We start from the raw sequence: 14,248 nt of genomic DNA, 5'->3' as shown, positions 1-14,248 counted from the left end.
TATTAACCAAAATATAACACATTATAAATTTCTAACACTTCTTAATAACTATAAAAATAAAGTATCGTTTAGATCTTACCTAGTACCAAAGTTGGTGCCAGAATATTATTTAAAACTCTAAAATGTAGTTTCTGAGTTTATTATAATGGGTCCGATTATTTTATACTCACATTCCAATATTTACTTTGATCAATTACAATGCTTGAAATTTAAAGATAGGGTCGGGTTTTTCAAATTTACATACGAATTATATTTTTTAAACTTTTAATAATCTCCACTCAAAATTGGTTTAACCAATAAAATCATACAATTTATTAAGAAATATTTTGATTAATTAAAAATATATATTGCTTCCACACCATCGTCAAGATTTGTTATTTTTTTTCGATATATAGAATTTCTTTTTCTTGTTGTCTAAGTTACTACAAGGCAATTTAAGCTGTTAGTAAGCTTAAATTACTGCACTAGTTTGTTCTATTCAATGTAGGATAGATATTAATATAACTTTATTAGTAAAGATTTTCACAAATGTCTAGGATTAGCGTAAGAATTGGTATTTCGGATTTCCTATTAACATATTGTTACATGACATTGACAGATCAATCAAATAAGTTTTGAAGTTCAAAGATAAATTTTATGTTATTTACATTACATCTCCAAACTTTTTTAATTTAGAGTTGCACCAAACCACTTCAATTATTAGAACCTTTAACTGTTAACGTCATAGATAAGATTAGTACTCAATAATGTAGGCTGTGTAATGTGGACAGTAGCATTTCGTCATCATTAACAATAGTTCGTCATGCCTTTTTTCACGCAGCTGATATGATATTTAAACTAAAAGTATGAGTTTCATTGCTCAAGGCTGTACGATTCAGTTTGTCATCATTACTGGTAGCGCGTAAACGCTGTATAGCGATTGATTAAAATTGAGACGTATATTTTTAGTAGAATAACTTAATTACCGGTAACCTTGACTAAAATAAAATAATAAACGAAATAAGCCACGATGTTGAAAAGTGCCTCAAAAGTGACAATAAATACAGGAAATGTGTTAAACCTTATTGATATCAAGAAAAAAGCTGGACAAAATGTGACCGAGGAGGTTAGTTTCGTATTTCATTAAATTTTATTGTCGTAAATCAAATTAATGGCATGTTTATCTCTGTTTATCAGATTAGATGGTTATGTATATTTTTCTTAATTTTTTAATGGCAGTGATTTGATTGCCTACAGCTAAGTACTTTGTACATAGGTCAGATACTAATCTTTACAATCTTTTGCTTTAATTGATTATAATAATAAAAATAGATATTGTTTCAAAAATGTTTGAATTCAGATTATTATATTACTCCAAAATTATTTTGTTTGTTTTTAAAAAGTTATGTTTCTAATTTTATATGATATAACAATAACTTCTTTATAATCTAACAGACATATTCTTGGTTGAAAGAGCTTTTAGTATATTTGTAAAAGAGATGCCTAGCTATATATTTTGCTGGTATTAAATTGTTCTAATATTATTTAAAATTACGCAAACTTATTCAAACATTTGATTCAATACACTACAGTTGTTAAGTAACATTGAGTTTTTTATTATTGATATCTGGCCTTGACAAGTGTTCTAAATTCCAAATACAATTCAACAATAATGTTTTGTTATTAATTTTGAAACTATTCAATCAATTATTTTTGTTTTTTATAACAATATATTTTTATAACTATCATTAAACCTGTTATAAGTCTGAATTGTGCTGCATAATACTTAATCATAATGTGTATAAAATATTAATGGAACCCTTTCAATAATCTAACTTCATTAATGAAACAATGATTTAATTAATAAGTATCTAAAAAAAAGAAAATAAACTAGTTTTTAATTTTGTGAATTTTATAATATTATTATTTAAATATTAGATAAAAGTTCTAATATATTTTTATTAATAATGTAGTAGTTTATTCTATCTTAAATGTAACATTTTTCAGCCTGTACCTACACATTAACATATCTAATTTATTTAAAAAATATTAAACCATTTATTTATGAATTTTCTTATACATTTCTAATAACTATTGTTTCAAATAACTTATGTCTTTCATAAAGCTCAATGGTGTTTATCCTTGTTCACAAAAAACCATATACAATATTGACTTAAAAAAAAAAAAAACTAGTTTCATTTTTACATTGTCATGTTCCACTGTGCTAAAATGCAAAACTCATGCTAAGTATGCAAGCAATAAGGCATTAGAATGATGTCACTATGTTATGTGATTAAATAATGTACTATTGTAACTATTTACAATATTAACTTTAATGTCATATTGTTGAAACCACATATCATTGCTTATGTGTAATAATTATATTTTATTGGAAAAATAATTATACCTTAGCCTTTTTTTAATTTTTCTTGCATAGTCAAATAGGCAATTAAAACGTAAGGGGTTTTAATTGCCTATTTTACTTATTTAAGTGGAGTTCGAAATTGGTCCTAGGGGGGACTATCTGTAGGAGTTATTGGTGTTACTGACTTGATGGTCACCACTGTCCACTAGTAGCTATGTATATAAATTTAACCATTGTTCACATAGGAGCCACCAATCTTGGGAACTGATATGTTATGGTGATTGTTCCTGTAGTTACACTCACTCACCCTTCATACTTGGTGGAAGGGCTTAGGGAAGCCTGTCTGGGTAGGTACCACCCCCTCAACAGAAATTTAACCCACAAACAACAGTACTTGGTATATAGTGTACAGGCACAAGGGACATAACACCTTAGTTCCCAAGGTTAGTGGCGCATTGGTGATGAAAGGAATGGTTAATGTTTCTTACAGCGCCATTGTCTATGGGTGGTGAGGACCACTTGCTATCAGGTGGCCCATTTCGTCCTCCTACCGATATCATTAGAAAAATCTACAAATATATTTTCTTTTATATAATGCCTTAGATGGGATTTCACTTAAACTTTAGTTGATTAATATTGTATTCAACTATGTAAATTCTCATAATGTTTTAAGACTCGTAATAGGAAGTGCGAAGGTAACGTTAATGTTTACATAACACTTCTAAGGTAGTTGATACTGGCGTGTAAGAAATGTTTTCATCAAAGTTACTTAGATTTTTTTAATATCTGCATATATTATTAAAGTTAGTAATTTCGGTTAGATATTTACCATGTTTTGTATTTATTGTTCGGTGGAGCTCGATTTTTCGACATTATCTACGAATGTCTTGTTCACGAGACATAGTTCATGGTAAATATCCCGAAATTAATAACTTTAATAATAAAATTAACTATATTATTTTAAAAATCATATATCTGCATATATGTTTAACAAATTACATTACAATTAGTTTTTCCATTTCATAAATAACTAGAATAGATAATAATACATCGCGAATTATTGTTATTGATTAAGATTTATATATTTTTTTAAGTTGTACTGATCGAATGAAATTACTTTCGGTTGCCATATTTATGACGTCATAATGTTATCGTTTGATAAGAACGAGATTAAATTAATTACAAACTCAAGTACATGAGTCATCTGTCTATCATATAGGCAAAACGGTATAGCAAAATTGATTTGTATGCTAACAGATTAAGATAAAAATATTGAATTTTTATTAAAAAAAACAAAGATTGGATTTTTTTATATATCGAATTTTTAATAATTATTTGGATGTTGACCACGTTATAAATTTATTAGATCGTAACAAGTGAAAAACAAAATTGACTGACTGCAAAATAAGGTGGAATAGGAAGATTTTAATTACAGATATTTATTTTAAAAAGCTATCAAATCCTACGTTAATTCATACGAAAAGACGTTCGCGCCTTTGCCAAGTACCTATGAGACTTTTACGGAATATTTAACTATGCACAATATTGAATTAGTAGAATGTTACTAATTCTATACTGTCGACATTTACGAATAACATGCGCATATTTATATTTAATCTGCATTATTTACTCGACACTACTAACTACTCTTTTAAATAATTTGTCATTTTTTTAATTAGCGGTATTTTTTTTCAGTTATCAGAGAGCATCAAACTAACGTTGTCAGAATGGGGTAACAAGAACGGTTATCCCGTTCAAAATGGCACAGCGCATGCTGATTCCTCTCAGGCTTCAGATTATATGGTTGTATCCACATCGAAGAACACTAAAGAGGCGCTCGTTAACATAACAAGGCCCCATGATGACGTACACAACAAAATGGCGGAGGAGGAAAGGAAGAATCTAAAGATTGGTGTCAAAATATTTATAAATGAAGACAGTACAACCGCGTTAACGGAATGCATGGAAAATGGTTAGTGAAATAAAAATACAACAATTTTTAAATATGGAAATATTGCTGTATTAGAATACATCTTGTTTTTATATACCTTCAAGGATTTTAATGCGAATCTTGTTTATTGCCGTGTAATTAATGGACTCGATTATGTAGCACCTTTTTGTTTCTATATATTCAAAACAGCTTGTAGTAATATGGTTACTTAGGATACAATTCAAAACAGATAAACTATACCCAATTCCAAAAGAAGGAGTTTAGATATACGTCCGTCTGCTAAATTAGTTGACAAACTCGGCCGGTCAGGGGTTCAAGGTAGCATGCGTAAGCGATCTCGTGGCGCCCGTCGAAAGACAGAAAGGGTACCGCTGGTTTTTTAGTGGGTAAACCAGTTGGACCTGGGCGTACTCGGTGTCCAGGGAACCGGAAGTCTCACACACCACCCCACCTTCCATCGTGTAATGCGTTTTTCGAGCGAGAAAGCAAAAAAAAGTTAACGGTGTCCATGGAGGTCAAGCTAGCTTTATATAAATTTTCCTAGAACTTGGTTCATTAGTTTGGCCGTGAAATAGTAACACAGAAACAAACAGAGTTAATATAAATATAATATTAGTATTGATTATGCACTACGAACACTTCTTTATTAATGAAACTATATTTATGGTGTATAATTCAATTCCATATACAATGTCCAATGTAATTTTATTTTCAAAGTTACTAAAGCATGTTCGCGGGAGTACGCCATTTTTTCACGAATCGAATAAGTATATACTTATCTATAGCGGATCTTACTGGCACGTTAGAGAGCTTTATATGAGAAAATATAAAAAGCCTGAACAAAATTAAAGTAAATATAGTAAAAAGTTTCATATTTATGGCGATAAATGTCGCGAGTGCGTTATATGTTTCGAAATTCCTAAAATATATTTTAATAAACGCGAAGTTTTGCCCAAAACCCACTTGTTCATAATAAATACCATAGATAATAACAAGCGGTAGTTTATAAATTTGAATTTTATTTTAGTTGGTGTCAAATTTGAATTTTTTTGTATTTTTTCCTATGGTAAAATAAATAGGCTTTAGATTTTTTCTATTTTTGACAATAAAATGTTAGTCAATTTAACTTACAGTTTGAGTAGAGTCTTTTAAACATTACAGCTGTTTTCAAATTTAATGTAATACAGTAATACGACAATTCAAAAATGACATAAGATTCATTTAAATGAAGTAATTTACGCCTTTTTAGAAATGCGGAAAATGAGAAGCAAGTCTGCTTTTCTTGGAACATTGTTGTTTCTTGTTCATGTAATAATATTGACTTAGGGACAATCTATACAACATAGTGTAACGGTTGTTGCCGTTCTTCGCGAGAACGTAGATCCTCAAACAAATTCATAAAAAAATGACTTTATGTCAGTTTTGGAAGTAGTCCACCAATCCGATTGCATTTTTGTCTAGTCTTAAATCTCGCCAGCCAATCAGATTCTAAATTAGATTTTTTGTCAAAAGTTTAGGATATCACCAACCAATCGGATTTTAGTTAGAATTTTTGGCAAAAGTTTTGGATCTCGCCAGCCAATCAGAATGTAAATTTGCATTTTCGTCTACAGTTTTGCATCTCATCAACCAATCATATTCAGATTGCCGTTTCTATTTGAAACATTGAACAAGCAATGAGATTCAAACGTCTAATAGTAATTTACCTTACGATGTAGTTAATTACGTATAAAGATATACAAGATGTAAGATTCAGTTCGAACGAGGTTTGCTGATAATGATTGATAACGTTATTCATAATGAGGGCTTCTATTAATAACACGCTTGTTTCTCTATGTCATTGTGTTTATTCGAATATGACATACTATTATGATACAAATGAATATATATATTCTGTATAAAAATGCAGTAATTTTATACAAAGATTACTGTAAGGATATATGTTTGTACATGTAACATTTTACATGCATTATTGCAGTATATCTTACATACATAATGTAGTTGAAATATATATTTAATATATATATATATATATATATATATATATATATATATATATATATATACATACTTTTATATAGGGAGTGTGATTTTACATGTAAATACTTCATAATAAATCAGATATAATTGTGTAAAACCAAAACGATTTTTTTAAATAGACTTTGTTGAGAGATTATGGCGATTTTTAGGGTTTTTTCGACCCTATCTAAAGGTATCTTTGACACTATAATGACAGATATTAAAATACAGAATAAAAAAGACGTTTCATGTGGCTACTGTACAATAGAAGATATTTTTGTCGATATTAGTCTCCACAGGGAGATTTCTACTCGCACTTGCTTCGTAGTTTCACCAGCTTTAAATTTTGATTATTCACGTTACAAGTATGACTGTCACGCTAAAAATAAAATAAAATGACTTTTGATGATGAACATCTTCGCGATACACGCATGTGACTAACGTTTCACGTTGTGCGAAGTCAGGGTGATAAGTAATCAATTATCAATATAAATAAATGTGTGTGTTTGTGTTTGCGTTGTAATTTATTGGAAACGCGGAGGTTCCTAGTTTTTTTTTATGGTATAGGTTGGCGGACGAGTATATGGGCCACCTGATGGTAAGTGGTCACCATCACCCATAGACAATGACGCTGTAAGAAATATTAACTATTCCTTACATCGTCAATGTGCCACCAACCTTGGGAACTAAGATGTTATATCCCTCGTGTCTGTAGTTACACTTGCTCACTCACCCTTCAAACCGGAACACAACAATACTGAGTACTGTTTTTTGGCGGTAGAATTACTGGTGAGTGGGTACAGATGGGCTTGCACAAAGCCCTACCACCAAGTAAATCCTAGTGAATAGGAAAACCAAATTCTTGAAGTTATACTTTAGGATCGTGAATTTTGATATTGTGTACAGGGTCACATGCAGGAGTGGTCGCATGAAGTCATTGTGGGTCATTTATTAAACATACAGGTCAGGTGAACGTCATCCAAGCTAATTGACGAGCTGATAATATTTGAGACATTTGTAATTATCTCATGATTACATTAATTCATTTTTTGGTGACTTATGAAATAGACGAAATTTGATTTCGTACGAATTTATCATTATAAATCGTCCAATTTCGGAATGTTGCCAATTTGTATACGATTTCATAACCCGTTTGACCTATTCGAATCGAATAATGTACACCTATATTGGTATGTTTTTAATTTTTGCTTCTTTTGAGAAGAATATGACTTCTTCTCATATAGTTCTTCTACTTACTATAGTTTACTACTTAAAGTCATATAGTTTCATCACAATTGATTGTGATGAAACTATATGACTTTATATGTTTGTTATTTAATAAAAGTTTTATAGAGATTCTTATGGTGCCGAGAAAAGTCGGATCGGTAAATAGTATCAAATTAACGGCGCTTACATACGCGGAACTAATGATCTTATCATACATCTTGTTATACAGTCTTGATGGTCGATTGATAAGATATATGAGGATTCAAATAACAAATCTAAAGTGTATGAATTCCGTACAATTTTCAAACAGCTCTGATAAATACATAAACAGTTATTTGTTAACATATCTGTATTTATAACGCAGTACTGTTCTATTCCTATAAGTTCCGATAACAACTTCGTCCTTCATCGATGATATTTATCATGGAATCGTGATAAATAGAGATAGATAATAAGATAGATATAGAGAATAGATAAAAGGAGATATGTTAACATAAAAATATCCTGTAATATAATATATAATTTAAATTTCGCGCCAAAAAAAAGCTTCCGCCATTTTGTCAATTGCGCGTTTTTTTTTTATGTATCACATCAAGGTATTGATGCATTCGGTCCGAATGTTAAGAAGAGTATACAGTGTAAACTCCATGTAACGTCACTCGATTTAACGGCAAACTCTCTAAAGCGTCGAAATCAATTGGTTTTAGTTGGTTTAGCTTGTATTCCATACAATGATACACTCTACATAGCATCACACCCACTCTCAATAACGACAAAAATTGAGAAATAAAAAGTACCTTTTAAGTTGCTAAAATTAGAAAAAACTGCGCATCTGTGTAGGTTCTTTTGTCGCTTTATTATTCTAGCCCTCAATAAACTCGAATGTCGGCATCACGCATTAGCAACTTTCTAAGAAATTCGTTCATTTGTTTACAAATTGAGATTGCTTGCTCGTGTAGACTGTGACCATGCCTAATAAGTAGGAGTCATGGATTACAACTTTATCATATGTATTCTACGATTGATGAGGTGGAAACAGAACTTGAGTTTGATAGCGACGACGACCTTCCATTAACTGAGTGGATTCAGCAGGTCAACATGGCAGGAAATACGGTAAATTTTCAAACCTACATCGAAGTAGACAACTGACTGATTATAACGGCTTCACACACAGACATAGAAATTTTGGATTCAGTGAGAAAAACTGAGGTTCAAGAATAAAGAGATGAAGACGATGAGAAGGATGAGCTTGAGCCTCCACCGACCGTTACAGAAGTTCTGAAAGCAGCTAAATTATTGGAAAATTACTTCCTTTATATTAGATATAAATAAAATAATTAAAAATATACAACAAAATTACTGGTGCAGCAAAAGGCGTCAGACAAAAATAACAGAGTATACGCAATAGCGTTCAAATAAGATATGTTTACTTTTTGTACATAACTACTAACAATAGAATAAAATAAATTTTTCGAATTCTGATTTTTCTTCTCTTCATTTAACGACCACTCTTTATAACGCCATAAAATGCACAGTCCGTTCAGTGTCGTTATATAGAGTTTACACTGTATTTTATTATTTTTTCTGTACATTGGCTGTGAGTTGTACCATTGAAATTCGATTGTTCTAGAAATACGTAAATAATAATACAACGAAAAATATCCTGTAATATAATAGATAATTCAAATTTCGCGCCAAAAGAAGCTTGCGCCTTTTTGACAATTGCGTGTTTTTTTTATGTATCACATCAAGGTATTGATGCATTCGGTCCGATTTTTAAGAAGAGTATATTTTATAACTTTTAGCTGTACATTAATTAAATGCATGATTGTATCTTTTAGTGTATAAAAGTTTCGTATAAATTTTCAATTGATTAAAATAAATCAAGTATGTTTTTATTGGAAGAAAAAAGTTTCTTTATAATGAATATTCTGTCATTAGCATAGATAAAAAAGTCCAACCGTTTTTTTATTAGTTTTTTTATAATTGTATTTATGTTCCCTTCTCACTTGGTTTGTGCATGTAGGCGGAGATGACCACAAACCATCAGCTGGCCAGATCTGGTATCTATCTTATCGATATGCCTACATATTTTAACTAGTATAATAAATATTGTAAATGTATTTTTTCAGTATTCACTGCACTACATACGGAACACATAGAGAACGTAATATTAGCATACAATCCTGATGTACCAACCCGTGTCGAGACCAGGGATGAGAACACAAAGAGCACATTTACAAAAGCATCCCCCATTTCTTTGGGTAGTAATGTTGGTAAGTATTTAACTTTCACACTGATTAGTACTACTACTCTATCAAATACCATTTCGTATGACCAAGGTAGTTTAATGAATAGAATGCTTATGAGTCTTAGGCTGATGAATATCTGACATGAGTATTATCCTGCGAAATCGAAATAAGTTTGTTTTCTTTAAAAGAAAGGTTATTTTAAATGCCGCTTTCCCTCTTGGTAATACCTTAAAATCGCCTATTCTTATATTTCTTAAAGTATTAAACGCTTATTGATTATTATAATTAGTACAACCGTTCGATCATAAGCGAATCCAAACACTCGAATATTTAATTTGAGGCTATTATGATATGATAATCTATTATTTCTGACGTTGATTCCGCTCGATAGCAAAGTGTATATACTTTACTATTAGTCGCCCGGGGCTTTGCTCGCGATTTAGGGTGTTGGTTGTCACGTGTCAGGCAAAAAGTAACCTATGTCCTTCTTACTCGGAGATCAGGTTTGCTTTATACCAAATTTTATCAAATTCGGTTCAAGAATTTTGTCATGAAAGGGTGACAGACATACATACAGAGCTATTATCACACTACTTTTTTATTGTTTTAGGACTTAGGCTTAAAAGTCGCTCGCTAGTAAACTGTATATACTTCACTATTAGTCACCCACGGCTTTGGGTGTTGGGTTGTTATATGTCAGGCAAAAAAAAGTAGATTCAATGCCCTTTCTTGGAGTTACAGTTTGCTTTATACCAAATTTCATCAAATTCCGTTCAGGTGTTTGGTTGTGAAAGAGCGACAGACAGACAGAGAGTTACTTTCACATTTATAGCTCTGGGCTAAAACGAACCAGCGCTCCTGCCATGGAGGCCAATAATATAATAGGTTATTTGACAAGACGAAAAATATATCGTGAATTATTGTAATCAGTGTATATTAAGAGTTTAAAAATGGTTATTTACTAACGAATGCAGTTGGTTATTGGTTATTTACAATGCATTGCAGCGCCATATTGTCCAAGTATCGTTTTTGCGCGTTATTTAAATATGGAATTTTTAATATTATATTTTCGGCAAATATGTACTAGAAATAAAAAAATCAACTTTTACTGGGTTCCTTAACCAAAGTCAAATAGCCTGTTAAGAGTTAATATTATTTTGCTTTTGAAACTACTTTTTTATTGTTCTAGGTCGCGTCTCTAGTACAGAAATAGAGGCAGACAGCGAAGCGGATGCAAGGAAGTGCGAAGCAATACTCCCCGGTATCAAAGTATTATGGGCGGTACTCGAAGATTACGTAAAAGACGGTACGTGCAATATGTAACGAATAATTTTATTCATCTGTTTGTCTAAGCCATCCATTGTTTATGGCAGCGGTCGGCAACCTTTTGGTAGGCAAGGGCCACACGGTGACAAAATAAAGTATAGGCGGGCCGCAGTCATGATATTAACCTTAAAAGCCCAATAAACCTACGCACAATAAGTGTTAATTAGTCATATTCCATAGATAAAAGAAAAATACTATTGAAAATTGTTAAATGATACAGAGTTTAATTTGTACACATAATACTTACATTATGTTTATATGTTTGAGCATAGAAAAATAAAAGGAAAATAAAGAAATGAAAACTACAAACGACCTAAATAGGAAACTGACTTTACACAAATTTTAGTGTGATGTCTGAGATTGCGTTTGAGATGCTATTTTTTGTATGTTTAAAATATTTGTCAACTTTTTTACAAAACATTCACGGGCCGCGGGTTGCCGACCGCTGGTTTATGGTATAGAACGAAAGAATGACAGCCTTTTCGGGTTCCTTGGTTTGGCTTAAGTAATGTTAAGGGAACAATAGTGAAAGTAGCACGGATTGCGATCTGGAAAAACTCCGTAAAAAAATTGTACTTTTATAATTAAAAAGTGATCGTGACAAATGTACAGTTTTAGTTGTTCAGCGTTTGTTATTTTTTCTATTATATCGATCCAGCTTTTTTTTCTAGTTTTATACCAACATGAAATGTTTAATGGCGTAATTAACGCCATAAAAAATGTAAATTGGATATGATATCATCTACTGAATTGTCAAAATATGTCTGTCAGTGTCATATATTCTCGATCGGTAAAGCAGATTATGTAGTGATGAACCTTTTCTTACTCCGACTGTACTTGCGGCCAAGAGTTTGCTACTATTTTTTCAACCAGATCTCAGCTTTGATTGTAGATGTATAAATTATCAAAGAATGCTACTAAGGTTGTATACAATAAATAAAAGGATAAATTCAAATTTCTCTCTGACAATCACGATCGACAGCTACGCTCTACTGATTCTCTCCTTCTCTCTTTTCCTCGTCACTTCTCTGGTTTCGTAACTAACGCTTTCTCTGTCCAAGCTGTCAGATTATGGAATAAACTTCCGGTGGAAATTAGAAAGGCTCCTACTAAGGCATTTTTCAATCGTCGTTTACAGGATCATCTTATTAAAAACCTCTCTTAAGTTTCTCCGTTTTTTTCTCACTACGCTGTGTTTTATATCATATATGTATTTATAATTATAAATGTGTATCCTTATGCATATATATAATATTTTATCTATGTTCTTGTTTTATTATTATTACTATCGTATTTATTGTTACCGCTTTCATGATTTTCTGTTTGGCCTAAAGGTTGACTGGTAGAGAATGCCTTCAGGCATTAAGTCCGCCTTTTGTCACAAATTATGTTGTTGGTCAATAAAGTATTTTAAATAAATAAATATGTTTTGTTTCCAGGTCGGGTACAGCAACTGGGCGTAGCTGACGTCGGCGGCGGCTGCCTCCGCAAGCTTCACGGCTGGGCTCGCGTCAAGCCCACAATCGCGCAAATCAACCTCGCCTCATGCTGTGTGGTCCCCCCCTCCCTGCACGCCTTCTGCAGGGCGAACGACGTCCAACTACTGACACACGCGGACCCACCTGGTAAGGATATCTTGCTAATGAGATAAATGATTTGTCTGAAGACGCCTTATCGATAGAGCGATGGAAAGCTCAAGGGCTTAAAAAGAGTAATTAGATCACGCTCTTACGTTTTAAAGCTAAATTAAGAAAAAATATCCATAACTTAATACTTAATAAGGTTTAGAAATTACTCAAATTAATTAAAAGGAGGCTAGTAATTTCATTCATCATTATGTATATAATATGAAATAAAGTCGCTTACTTTACTTTTTAAATTTACGCAACGGATTTTGATGCAGTTCTTAATAGATAGAGTGATTCAAGAGGGAGGTTTTTGTATATAACACATGGACAATATAGTAAAGAAACGCTAATAATTTTCGAAGTTACTAATGTGATATCGTAAATAAACAAATTCTGTATACAAAACTAAATATACTATTTAGTATCAGTATTGTACGCGTTCGAAGCGGTTTCGCTAGTAAATAGGCTATTTGACAATGCGAAAAATAAATTGTGAATTATTGTAATCAGTGTATATTACGAGTTTAAAAATGGTTATTTACTAATGAAAGTTGAAAATAATACTTAATTTATTCAGAAATCAATAAATAAATTCATTTTTTTCAAACGTTGTCACGTGACACAAAACGCTCCTGATTGGCCGGGCTTATGATGAAGTCACTTTCTTGTAAACCTTGCTTTTCTACAATATGTACCACAGATTAAAATACAGCAAAGTGACGTCACCGACCCCATTCCAGCGCCATATTGTCCAAGTAGCGTTTTCGCGCGTTATTTAAGTATGGATTTTTAATAAGATATTTTTCGGCAAATATGTACTAGAAATAAAAAAAATCAACTTTTACTGGGTTCCTTAACCTCTACTAAATAATATAAAGTGGATTTTAAAAACCAGTCAAATAGCCTATTATAATTTTATTTTATTTTTGTTTCAGATCTCCTGTCACTGGCAGCACTGAAAACACTCTCCGATGCAGGCATCGGGTGCAATAATCTAGACTGGTGCGCGAGATACCAAGTGCATATAAAATGCAGAGGCGTCCTCGCCCTCAAAGGCTACGTGTGTAAAGCAACGCTACAGAATAAAAATAAATAAAATTAATCCACTATTAAATAATTTAAAAAAATATTTATATTTGTTGTATGAATAAATTATTGAATTTAAACGTGATATCTGTATTAAAAACGTTTATTTAATCAAATTATGACATAGTTATAGTATTGCCATATAAATAAATAAAAAAAATCTCGTATTTTATAAAAGCGTAATGGCATGAAATTTAAATGAGTCACAAAAATTAATCAGTATAAGTTCTACATAAAATTTATGTTATTTCTGTATTGCCATAAAATAAACATCGTGGCAGGAATAAGTTACCTACCTTTTTAATTATTGTTACATAAAAATGTTTAAAAATATGGCGCGAAATTTTTTGAATGTTGCCAGTGAAAAAACTATTAACATTCGATATATCGATTTGAGTTCACGAAGCTCGTTAGT

At 31.5% G+C, this 14,248-nt stretch overlaps 1 protein-coding gene across 1 annotated transcript; it reads left to right on the top strand.

Annotated features, from left to right (window-relative positions):
* Window positions 1–609: 609 nt before the first annotated feature.
* Window positions 610–13,989, top strand: LOC124540154 (glutamate--cysteine ligase regulatory subunit). Its single transcript, XM_047117606.1, has 6 exons — window positions 610–1,105; window positions 4,040–4,316; window positions 9,674–9,817; window positions 10,983–11,099; window positions 12,559–12,744; window positions 13,683–13,989. Exons 1-6 carry the CDS (start codon window positions 1,010–1,012, stop codon window positions 13,841–13,843), a joined length of 981 nt encoding a protein of 326 aa, XP_046973562.1. The 5' UTR covers window positions 610–1,009; the 3' UTR covers window positions 13,844–13,989.
* The last annotated feature ends 259 nt before the right edge of the window (window positions 13,990–14,248 follow it).

Source organism: Vanessa cardui, chromosome 24 (assembly GCF_905220365.1).
Source record: "Vanessa cardui chromosome 24, ilVanCard2.1, whole genome shotgun sequence".
Taxonomy (NCBI): Eukaryota; Metazoa; Arthropoda; class Insecta; order Lepidoptera; family Nymphalidae; genus Vanessa; species Vanessa cardui.
This window is presented reverse-complemented; position numbering and strand designations above follow the sequence as displayed.